The sequence below is a fragment of the Anomaloglossus baeobatrachus genome, chromosome 7 (assembly GCF_048569485.1).
Source record: "Anomaloglossus baeobatrachus isolate aAnoBae1 chromosome 7, aAnoBae1.hap1, whole genome shotgun sequence".
Classification (NCBI taxonomy): domain Eukaryota; kingdom Metazoa; phylum Chordata; class Amphibia; order Anura; family Aromobatidae; genus Anomaloglossus; species Anomaloglossus baeobatrachus.
The window spans coordinates 203,435,675-203,448,553 of record NC_134359.1 but is presented as its reverse complement, the minus strand read 5'-3'; the positions used below and the strand labels follow the sequence as shown (position 1 = coordinate 203,448,553).

The window sequence follows — 12,879 nt, the reverse complement described above, 5'->3', positions numbered from 1 at the left end:
AGCAAGTGAAATGCATGCTCAATTGGGTTAAGATCTGGTGATTGACTTGGCCATTGCAGAATGTTCCACTTTTTTGCACTCATGAACTCCTGGGTAGCTTTGGCTGTATGCTTGGGGTCATTGTCCATCTGTACTATGAAGCGCCGTCCGATCAACTTTGCGGCATTTGGCTGAATCTGGGCTGAAAGTATATCCCGGTACACTTCAGAATTCATCCGGCTACTCTTGTCTGCTGTTATGTCATCAATAAACACAAGTGACCCAGTGCCATTGAAAGCCATGCATGCCCATGCCATCACGTTGCCTCCACCATGTTTTACAGAGGATGTGGTGTGCCTTGGATCATGTGCCGTTCCCTTTCTTCTCCAAACTTTTTTTCTTCCCATCATTCTGGTACAGGTTGATCTTTGTCTCATCTGTCCATAGAATACTTTTCCAGAACTGAGCTGGCTTCATGAGGTGTTTTTTAGCAAATTTAACTCTGGCCTGTCTATTTTTGTAATTGATGAATGGTTTGCATCTAGATGTGAACCCTTTGTATTTACTTTCATGGAGTCTTCTCTTTACTGTTGACTTAGAGACAGATACACCTACTTCACTGAGAGTGTTCTGGACTTCAGTTGATGTTGTGAACGGGTTCTTCTTCACCAAAGAAAGTATGCGGCGATCATCCACCACTGTTGTCACCCGTGGACGCCCAGGCCTTTTTGAGTTCCCAAGCTCACCAGTCAATTCCTTTTTTTCTCAGAATGTACCCGACTGTTGATTTTGCTACTCCAAGCATGTCTGCTATCTCTCTGATGGATTTTTTCTTTTTTTTCAGCCTCAGGATGTTCTGCATCACCTCAATTGAGAGTTCCTTAGACCGCATGTTGTCTGGTCACAGCAACAGCTTCCAAATGCAAAACCACACACTTGTAATCAACACCAGACCTTTTAACTACTTCATGGATTACAGGTTAATGAGGGAGACGCCTTCAGAGTTAATTGCAGCCCTTAGAGTCCCTTGTCCAATTACTTTTGGTCCCTTGAAAAAGAGGAGGCTATGCATTACAGAGCTATGATTCCTAAACCCTTTCTTCGATTTGGATGTGAAAACTCTCATATTGCAGCTGGGAGTGTGCACTTTCAGCCCATATTATATATATAATTGTATTTCTGAATATGTTTTTGTAAACAGCTAAAATAACAAAACTTGTGTCACTGTCCAAATATTTCTGGACCTAACTGTATATAACAAAAATCATACATGAACTACACAATACGTAAATTCTAGAATACCCGATGCGTAGAATCGGGCCACCTTCTAGTATATATATATATATATATATATATATATATCTCTTAGTCAAATTTATATATTAATATTTTTATTCAACAATATCTTATTTTTACACAGCTATCCCGATACCACTGCCAGCAATTACCAAATGCAAACCCGTTTTTTTTTCTGTACCAACTTCCTATTTATGGTAGGTTCTTACCACAAAAAAAAAAAAATCAGGGAAACCTTATAAAGGTGGGAAATGCAGCAGCTACTGGAAAATGTCAAAAATAAAAATAAGTACCAATACATCCTTGTCTCCTGTAGTAATGTGCCTCATCCTGTAGTAATGTGCCGATCCTTGTGCCCCATCCTGTAGTACGGAGCTCCATCATTGTTCCCCATCTTGTAGCAATGTGCCCCATCCTTGTGCCCTCTAGTAATGTTCTCATCCTGTAGGTATGTCCCAACCTTATCCCCATCTTGTACTAATGTGCCCATCCTATAGTAATGTGCTCCTCCTGTAGTTATCTGCCCCATCCTGTAGTAATGTGTCCATCCTTGTGCCCATCCTGTAGTAATGTGCCCATCCGTGTACCCTGTAGTAATGTGCCCCATCCTTTTGCCCTGTAGTTATGTGCCCCAACCTTGTGCCCTGCAGTAATGTGCCCCATCCTGTAGTAATGTGCCCACCGTTAAGTAGTGTCCTCATTCCGGTCGCTTTCTTGTCCCCTATTATGCCGTGGTTCACAAACACACAAAAAAATATATATATATTCTCACCTGTCCTACATTTCTGCGGTGTCCTCTTACCTGCTTCTTGCAGACCGCAGAAAGACCCCTCCATGATTGTGTCTGGTGCACAGGGCTGCCGCTGCTGTCATCACTTTGCTTCAGTTGAATGCTTTGAAATGCAGTAAAGCGACGTCAGCAGTGGCAGCCCCGGCTGTGATCATCGAAGGGTGCTTCTTGCGGACTGCAGGCACATAGACTCCTCCATGATCGCTGCTGTCTGCCGTCTCTGCGTTAATGCAGTTGACTGCTTTGCAGCGTCGCCGCCGCAAAGTATTCAACTGCAGTAAAGCGATGACAGCAGCGGCGGCCCCGTGCACCAGACGCATTCATGGAAGGGTCTATGTGCAGTCTGTAAAAAGCAGGTAAGAGGACACTGCAGGAACGGAGGACAGGTGAGAATGTTTTTTTGGGAACCTCACTTGAGTATAAGCTGAGGGGGACGTTTTCAGCATAAAAAAATAGGCTGAAAAGAAGGGAATTTTGTTTACTTACCGTAAATTCCTTTTCTTCTAGCTCCTATTGGGAGACCCAGACAATTGGGTGTATAGCTTCTGCCTCCGGAGGCCACACAAAGTATTACACTTAAAAGTGTAAACCCCTCCCCTCTGCCTATACACCCCCCCGTGCATCACGGGCTCCTCAGTTTTGGTGCAAAAGCAGGAAGGAGGAAACTTATAAATTGGTCTAAGGTAAATTCAATCCGAAGGATGTTCGGAGAACTGAAAACCATGAACCCAGAACAATTCAACATGAACAACATGTGTACACAAAAGAACAACAGCCCGAAGGGAACAGGGGCGGGTGCTGGGTCTCCCAATAGGAGCTAGAAGAAAAGGAATTTACGGTAAGTAAACAAAATTCCCTTCTTTGTCGCTCCATTGGGAGACCCAGACAATTGGGACGTCCAAAAGCAGTCCCTGGGTGGGTAAAAGAATACCTTGGTAATAGAGCCGTAACACGGCCCCTTCCTACAGGTGGGCAACCGCCGCCTGAAGGACTCGCCTACCTAGGCTGGCATCTGCCGAAGCGTAGGTATGCACCTGATAGTGTTTCGTGAAAGTGTGCAGACACGACCAGGTAGCCGCCTGACACACCTGCTGAGCCGTAGCCTGGTGCCGCAATGCCCAGGACGCACCCACGGCTCTGGTAGAATGGGCTTTCAGCCCTGAAGGAACCGGAAGCCCAGAAGAACGGTAGGCTTCAAGAATTGGTTCCTTGATCCACCGAGCCAAGGTTGACTTGGAAGCCTGCGACCCTTTACGCTGGCCAGCGACAAGGACAAAGAGCGCATCCGAGCGGCGCAGGGGCGCCGTACGAGAAATGTAGAGTCTGAGTGCTCTCACAAGATCTAACAAGTGCAAATCCTTTTCACATTGGTGAACTGGATGAGGGCAAAAAGAAGGTAAGGAGATATCCTGATTGAGATGAAAAGGGGATACCACCTTAGGGAGAAATTCCGGAACCGGACGCAGAACCACCTTGTCCTGGTGAAACACCAGGAAGGGGGCTTTGCATGACAGTGCAGCTAGCTCAGACACTCTCCGAAGTGATGTGACTGCCACTAGGAAGACCACCTTCTGCGAGAGGCGTGAAAGAGAAATATCTCTCATTGGCTCGAAAGGTGGTTTCTGAAGAGCCGTTAGCACCCTGTTCAGATCCCAGGGTTCTAGCGGACGCTTGTAAGGCGGGACTATGTGGCAAACCCCCTGCAGGAACGTGCGTACCTGCGGAAGCCTGGCTAGACGCTTTTGAAAAAACACAGAGAGCGCCGAGACTTGTCCCTTAAGAGAGCCGAGAGACAAACCCTTTTCCATTCCGGATTGAAGGAAGGACAGAAAAGTGGGCAAGGCAAATGGCCAGGGAGTAAAACCCTGATCAGAGCACCAGGATAAGAAGATCCTCCACGTCCTGTGGTAGATCTTGGCGGACGTTGGTTTCCTGGCCTGTCTCATAGTGGCAATGACCTCTTGAGATAACCCTGAAGACGCTAGGATCCAGGACTCAATGGCCACACAGTCAGGTTGAGGGCCGCAGAATTCAGATGGAAAAATGGCCCTTGAGACAGCAAGTCTGGTCGGTCTGGTAGTGCCCACGGTTGACCCACCGTGAGATGCCACAGATCCGGGTACCACGACCTCCTCGGCCAGTCTGGGGCGATGAGGATGGCGCGGCGGCAGTCGGACCTGATCTTGCGTAACACTCTGGGCAGCAGTGCCAGAGGAGGAAATGCATAAGGCAGTCGAAACTGCGACCAATCCTGAACTAATGCGTCTGCCGCCAGAGCTCTGTGATCTTGAGACCGTGCCATGAATGCCGAGACCTTGTTGTTGTGCCGGGACGCCATTAGGTCGACGTCCGGCTTCCCCCAGCGGCAACAGATCTCTTGAAACACGTCCGGGTGAAGAGACCATTCCCCTGCGTCCATGCCCTGGCGACTGAGAAAGTCTGCTTCCCAGTTTTCTACGCCCGGGATGTGAACTGCGGAGATGCATGAGGCGCCTCAAGGGGTGCGACTGGGCTCGAAGGAGAGATTGCACCCCTGTCCGTAGTGAACGCTGTTTGTCCAGCGGAAGTTTCACTATCGCTGAGAGAGTATGAAACTCCATCCCGAGATATGTCAGCGATTGGGTCGGTGTCAGTTTTGACTTTGGGAAATTGATGATCCACCCGAATCTCTGGAGAGTCTCCAGAGCAATGTTCAGGCTGTGTTGGCATGCCACCCGAGAGGGGGCCTTGACAAGAAGATCGTCTAAGTAAGGGATCACCGAGTGTCCCTGAGAGTGTAGGACTGCTACCACTGTTGCCATGACCTTGGTGAAGACCCGTGGGGCTGTCGCCAGGCCGAAAGGCAGTGCCACGAACTGAAGATGTTCGTCCCCGATGGCGAAACGCAGGAAGCGCTGATGCTCTGATGCAATCGGCACGTGGAGATAAGCATCCCCGATGTCGACTGATGCTAGGAAGTCTCCTTGGGACATCGAGGCGATGACGGAGCGGAGAGATTCCATCCGGAACCGCCTGGTTTTCACGTGTCTGTTGAGCAGCTTGAGGTCCAGAACGGGACGGAAAGATCCGTCCTTTTTTGGCACCACAAACAAGTTGGAGTAAAAACCGTGACCCCATTGCTGAAGGGGAACAGGGATAACCACTCCTTCTGCCTTCAGAGTGCTCACCGCCTGAAGAAGAGCATCGGCTCGCTCGGGGGGCGGAGATGTTCTGAAGAAACGAGTCGGAGGACGAGAGCTGAACTCTATCCTGTAACCGTGAGACAGAATGTCTCTCACCCATCGGTCTTGGACATGTGGCAACCATGCGTCGCAAAAGCGGGAGAGCCTGCCACCGACCGAGGATGCGGTTTGGGGAGGCCGAAAGTCATGAGGAGGCCGCTTTGGGAGTGGTTCCTCCGGCGGTCTTTTTAGGACGTGACTTAGACCGCTATGAATCAGAGTTCCTCTGACCCTTCTGTGGCCTGTTGGACGAGGAGAATTGAGACCTGGCTGAGGGCCGAAAGGACCGAAACCTCGATTGTACCTTCCGTTGTTGAGGTCTGTTTGGTTTGGACTGGGGTAAGGACGAGTCCTTTCCCTTGGATTGTTTAATGATTTCATCCAATTGCTCGCCAAACAGGCGGTCGCCAGAAAATGGCAAACCGGTTAAGAACTTTTTGGAAGCAGAGTCTGCCTTCCATTCACGTAGCCACATGGCCCTGCGGACTGCCACTGAATTGGCGGATGCTACCGCCATACGGCTCGCAGAGTCCAGGACAGCATTCATGGCGTTGGACGCAAACGCCGACGCCTGAGAGGTTAAGGACACAACCTGCGGAGTAGAGGCACGTGTGACTGCATTCATCTCAGACTGACAAGCTGAGATAGCTTGGAGTGCCCATACGGCTGCGAATGCCGGAGCAAAGGACGCGCCGATAGCTTCATAGATGGATTTCATCAGGAGCTCTATCTGCCTGTCAGTGGCATCCTTGAGTGATGCACCATCTGCCACTGCAACTATGGATCTAGCCGCCAGTCTAGAGACTGGAGGATCCACCTTGGGACACTGAGCCCAACCCTTGACTACGTCAGGGGGGAAGGGATAACGTGTGTCATTAAGGCGCTTAGTAAAGCGCTTGTCCGGAAAAGCTCAGTGTTTCTGGACTGTATCTCTGAAGTCGGAGTGATCAAGAAACGCACTCCGTGTACGTTTGGGAAACCTAAAATGGAATTTCTCCTGCTGAGAAGCTGACTCCTCAATCGGAGGGGCTGGAGGAGAAAGATCTAACACCTGATTGATGGACGCTATAAGGTCGTTTACTATGGCGTCCCCTTCAGGCGTATCAAGGTTGAGAGCGGCGTCAGGATCAGAACCCTGATCTGCCACCTCAGCTTCATCTTCCAGAGAGTCCTCATGCTGAGACCCTGAACAGTGTGATGAAGTCGAGGGAAGCTCCCAGCGAGCCCGCTTAGCCGACCTGGGACTGCGGTCCGTGTCGGAGTCCTCACCGTGGGACCTATGAGTCACCCCAGGAGCACTTTGCTGCGCCGACCGAGGGGGGGCTGAGAGCAATGATTCAACAGTGCCCGGGACCTGTGTTACCGGTCTGGACTGCAAAGCTTCTAGTATCTTAGCAGACCATCTATCCATAGACTCCTGGGCCGAGGGTCCCACCAGTGGCTGAGGCTCCGGCTGAGTGAGTGTCACAGGGGCCGAGCATTGCACACAATGAGGGTAGGTGGAACCTGCAGGTAGCATAGCCGCACATAAGGTACAGGTTGCAAAGTAAGCCTGTGCCTTGGCACCCTTGCTTTTTGCGGACGACATGCTGTTGTCTCCTCTTAGAGCAATCAGAGAGGGTATATAGCCAAAAGCAAATAGTGCGGCCGTACAGAGTAAATGTATACAATATAAGCATATAAATATACACTTCGGCACCCAGGGGGGCCAGCACCTAGTAAAAGGTGCGGCTTACCGACCGCCCTCAGCGGTTGTGTGACCACCAGATTCCCTGCCTGGGCCTCCCAGAGCTGTGGAGCTCGGTGTTGTCTCCCCTCTGAAGTTCTCCAGCGTCAGACGTGCTGATAGGAATGGCTGCCAGCGTTCTGAGAGGAGGAGGGAGCCGTGGGCGTGCCTCAGAAAGTGCGGGAATCTGGTGCCCCGCAGTGCTCAGTGAGGGGGGAGGAGGATACCTCAGTATGCTCCAGCCCTCACCGCTGACATGCAGTCTAGCGTCCCGCCCTCACCCCTGACTGGCAGGCCCGGGGGCGGGAGTTTGCGGTACTAGGCCGCAAAAGCCGGGGACTAAATTTATTAGCGCGGCCGGCAAACAAGCGCGGTCGGCGCGGTAGTCCCGGCGACGCAAGACACCCGGCAAGTGCTGCAGCGTCCGTTACACAGGTGCTCTATGCGCCGTCCCCAAGGGGACACAGAGTACCTCAGAGGAGCAGGGCCTGTCCCTGACGATACCCGGTCTCCTGTCCAGCAGATTCCCCCAGGGGCTGCGGAGGGAGCACGGTCCCAGTGCCTGGTGACCGGTTAGGATCCCACTTCACCCAGAGCCCCTAAGGGATGGGGAAGGAAAACAGCATGTGGCTCCAGCCTTTGTACCCGCAATGGGTACCTCAACCTTAACAGCACCGCCGACCAGAGTGGGGTGAGAAGGGAGCATGCCGGGGGCCCTGTTATGGGCCCTCTTTTCTTCCATCCGATATAGTCAGCAGCTGCTGCTGACTAAATTGTGGAGCATGCGTGCATGTGTGCCTCCTTCAACACAAAGCATAAAAACTGAGGAGCCCGTGATGCACGGGGGGGTGTATAGGCAGAGGGGAGGGGTTTACACTTTTAAGTGTAATACTTTGTGTGGCCTCCGGAGGCAGAAGCTATACACCCAATTGTCTTGGTCTCCCAATGGAGCGACAAAGAAACTCAGCTTATACTCGAGTATATACGGTACAACACACTATAAAGAAAAAGACAAGGATCGCACATCCCAAAAAATACAATGATCTAAAGCCGCTAGGCAAAAAATTAAATAGAACTTGAGGTTCTTTTGTTACCATTCTGATCAGATTGTATTAAGCCCACTGCCACGTCACGGCAAACCTCTTGAGTGGGTCCCTAACCTGAACCTTTTTGTGTGGCACTGTGCCCTGACCATTGCCGCAGTGACAAAGCGCCAGCAGGGCAGGCGACCTGGTGCCTCACAGCACCCATGCTGCAAGGCAAAGCCCCCAAGGCTGCAGGCCGCGCCGCCCCACTGACACGACACCGCCACAACAGCAGCCACCACACAGTGAGAGGAGCTGCGCACTCACCTCCCACTGGCTCCCATATGTGGACTGGGAGCAAAAAGAAGGCAGACCCCTCTTGCAGTCTCCTGCTGATTAAAAACACCTGTGCCAAATGGGGGGAGTGCAGATCCAAGCAAAAAGAAGAGGGGGATAGAAAGTTGTATAACAATGGAGGAAAGGACATGGATCGCACATCCCAAAAAATACAATGATCTAAAGCCGCTAGGCAAAAAATTAAATAGAGGTGCGATCCATGTCTTTTTCTTTATAGTGTGTTATATACGGTACACTGTGCGGTGTTATCTTTGATGTTCAGGATATTCCTACCTGAATATTTTACTCACATATGGTAGTTCTCTTCTTCGAATTTCTTCCTACAAAACCTACCGGAATCCCATTCCCATGAAGTCAAGAACACACTCTTAGGCTATGTGCGCACGTTGCTTTTTACCTGCTTTTTTGCTGCTTTTTCAACTGCAGCGTTTAATGCCAAAATGGTTGTGTTCTGCTTTTCAAGCAAAGTCTATGGGAATTTGGGTTTCTTGTACCCACTATGCAGTTCAAACTGCAGCCTTTTTGTTGCAGAACTTTGGTCAAAAACTCAGCTTTGCAGTGCAAAACCCAAATGGCAAAAACAAAAACATGACAATTGTTTTGGCCATTTGGGTTTTGAACTGCAAAGCTGAGTTTTTGACCAAAGTTCTGCAACAAAAAGGCTGCAGTTTGAACTGCATAGTGCGGACAAGAAACCCAAATTCCCATAGACTTTGCTTGAAAAGCAGAACACAACCATTTTGGCATTAAATGCGGCAGTTGAAAAAGCAGGTAAAAAGCAGGTAAAAAGCAAAGTGCGCACATAGCCTTATACCTGTCTTTTGACAAAACCTCAGCCACTTCTGTTCACTTTATTTCCAGCATGACATTTTATTTACTCTATTTTTACCATTTGTTAATCATTTGTTTCCGAGCATAAACATTAATACACCATCATCACCATACTTATGACCGCAGGGTGAGACAGTCAGCCAACCACCACTTGCAGGTAACTTTACATTTGTATTTACTCACATAGGATAGTCCCTACTTTCTATTATACTACCCCTTGCCTTCTTTTGACAGGTGCTCATGTGGACCTTGTCCATTACCTGCAGCATCCTCATAATTCAAGTTTCCCACTTAATTAAATAAGTTTCCCTGTAAACTATGATTCTGCATTTATAGTAGATGGTGTTGGCATTTCTAATTGCGGTCCTTTATATGTATACAGTAAAGATATTGTTATTGATTCCATTTGGCAATAGTTACCGGTTCTCAGTGGGAATTGAAGGTTTAGCAGTAAGTATGCAGTAAGCTCCTAAGCTCTCTCTAGTGGTATCAGGCTGCCGAGATGCCATCTTTAGGTCCACGTCAGGGATCTGAAGTGCGGTATGTTGCATTGAGAGTCTAAACCTCTATTAAATTACATTGTGAAACCAATGCAGAGTAGTAAAAGTACAGACCTACTTAGCTAAATAAAAAGAAATATACATAATCTTAAAAAGGAACCTGTCAGGTCCCCCATGTCCTCCAACCCAGCAGCATTCATATCTGTATGAAAAACCAGACCTGTATAATGTTACTCACTAAAATCAATGTTTAAAAAAGGATTTATAAACTGCGCTATTCGGATCTTAATTAAGGCCTTGACTAGTCAATGGAACATTAGTTTCTCAGACTAGTCAGCCCTCTTTCCATGTTATCTTGCCCCTGCGGGTGTGATAACATGATTTCTACGAACTAACAACACTGCAGTGCCTGTAAATCTCACTTTGTTCACTCACACTGAGACTCTGAAGCTGAGTGTACGTGCCCCACCGTCAGAGTGGCACAAAGTGCATGATCAGAAGAACAGCTTCTGCACTCCCAATTATGCGCAGTGCGCCTCTCTTAAGTCGGGATGCGTACACTCAGCTTCCGAGGTTCAATGTGAGTGAACAAAGCCGCGCGTATGTGCACAATTAACAGGAGCTGGCAGTGACGCCGCCTCATGGAAATCAAGTTATCACACCCACAGGGGCGTGAGGACATGGAAAGAGGGGCGACTAGTCTGGGGAAAAAATTCCCCCATCAACTACTCACAGGCCTAATTAGCATAGGGAGAGCGAGGTGTATAAAACCTTTTTTTTTTAAAACATTAAAAAATAACAACAACAACAACAACAACAACAACAACAACAACAACAACAACATACAGGGCTGGTTGGGCAGGGAATGTAGTCATACAGATATGAATGCTGCTAGGTGGGATGGCAGAGGGGACCTGACAGGTTCTCTGTAAAGAACTAGAGGTAAAGATACACCTTGGGCGGCCATCTCTCCTCACTCCATACAAACGCATGCTTGGTACATCCAACCACTCATCTGTTAATAGGAACAGATGAATAATCTGCTGCCAGACTCCTGTACTGATGGTGGCTTACTTTACATTAGAAGGAAGGATCGGGGTTGATAAAATCAACATAAGTGACCCATCTATTCCCGGACTTCAGGAGAAAATTAAGTCAGCCCCATACACACTAGATGGGCAAATTTAGATGATGGTCATCTAATGTATATGGACATCTTTAGCGTATTCCCCTATACACATTAGATGGTTGATGGCTAAATGATGCTTTAGCCAATTGTTCGGCTGAAAACATCTCAGCCGACTATCCTAAAGGCCACTTTACACACAGTGACATCGCTAGCGATATCGCTGGTGAAACCACCCACCCCGTCGCTTGTGCGACACGGGTAAATTGCTGCCCGTGGTGCACAACATCGCTAACACCCATAACACATACTTACCTGCTTAGCGGCGTCACTGTGGCCGGCGAAATGCCTCCTTTCTAAGGGGGCGGTTCGTTCGGCGTCACAGTGGCGTCACTAAGCGGCCGCCCAATAGAAGCAGAGGGGCGGAGATGAGTGGCTGTAACAACCCGCCCACCTCCTTCCTTCCTCATTGCCAGCGGCCGCAGGTACAATGTAGTTCCTCATTCCTGCGGTGTCACACATAGCGATGTGTGCTGCCGCAGGAACGACGAACAACCTGCGTCCTGGAACAGCAACAATATTTGGGATTAGAACGACGTATCAACGATTAGGTGAGTCATTTTGATCGTTAGCAGTCATTCCTGCATTTCACACGCAACGACGTCGCTAACAAGGCCGAATGTGCGTCACGAATTCGGTGACCCCCAACGATATCTCGTTAGCGATGTTGTTGCATGTAAAGCGGCCTTAAGTGCGCCAGTGTTCTTAAGATGCAGAAGAGAAGACTCTGGAGGGAAAGAGCGCAATAGGGTCTCACCAGATAAACACCAATGGGCAAGTAAGGAGACTTGTAGGGTTGTGACAGTCACAACTCCTATTAAAATATATGGAAAGATGGCGACAGCCGCAGCCCCGGAGTACAATGCACAATAAAAAGGGGAGATCGTGTATACGCCACGCTTCTCACCAGAGGACAGATGTTGATTCTTCCATTTCTTTAATCTCTATACAGGTCAGGTCAATGCGTTTCAGAGCTCAAAAGTCTCCATCAGGATATCAAGGAACAGTTTGATTGTTCCTTGGTGTCCTTATGAAGGAGACCTTTGATCTCTGAAACACGTTGACCTGACTTGTATAGAGATTAAACAAATAGAAAAATCAACATCTGTCACCTGGTGATAAGCGCAGCGTACACCTGATCTCCCCTCGTTATTGTGCAGTGTTCTGAAGATGCAGCTGTTGGCTGGCATGTTGGCCAATGGCTTATCAGTCCAAAATCAAAGTTGGCCAATCGACATCTCCCTTGACCATAGATTGGTCAGCGCCCCCATCCAGCTTAGATTGTCGGCTGATTCTGTCGCCATCGAGGCGTTCGACCTACATTAGTCTCATGTATATGAGGACTTCAAATGGTCAAAAGTAATAATGGCCCCGCTGGAGAAAACCTGGAGTTTAGCTAGGGCATGCTCATAGTTAGCGATTCTGGTGGAATTTAATCACGGCAATCTACATTTGGTTGCTGATAACATACAATGATCTAGGCAAGAAAATAGAACAGCAATGTAAGGATGACACATAGCATAATCAGTGTAAGCTCCAGTCCATACATCAGCCCGGTTACTACGGGAAATCCTATGTCTAGCACTAGAAAATAAGTCTGGATGTCATACGTGGTGTGCACGGCTGCTCCGGCCTCGGTGAGATTCTCTGTGTCTTACTTTTCACCATCACAGGCTTCATAGGGATATAAAGGTCAGCGCTGTCTCTCCGCTTTGCAGACAGAACTCTCCCATCCTTTTTTTCAACAGCTTTTCGCAAAAAAAATATAAAGAAGAATATGTAAAAAGTTAAACTGTGACAATGATAAATGGGGAACATTTTAGCAAACTACATACTATGCACAGAGACCAATTACCCAGGCAAATCCTACAATGAGAAGTTGTGACAGTGATGTGACAGAGCGGGGATATTTTGAGGACTAGACTTGACGTAGCAGTGTGTTCAGGATGATATTGAGGGAAGATTTTC

The 12,879-nt window shown here is 48.6% G+C and overlaps 1 protein-coding gene across 2 annotated transcripts in view; it reads right to left on the bottom strand.

Annotated features, from left to right (window-relative positions):
* KATNIP (katanin interacting protein) overlaps positions 1-12,879 on the bottom strand; it is a 379,833-nt gene that overhangs the window by 308,143 nt on the left and 58,811 nt on the right. For both annotated transcript variants that reach the window (XM_075317875.1, XM_075317876.1), the window contains exon 9: positions 12,522-12,659. In XM_075317875.1, the coding sequence (XP_075173990.1) occupies positions 12,522-12,659 (138 nt within the window). The remainder of the gene's footprint in view (positions 1-12,521; positions 12,660-12,879) is intronic.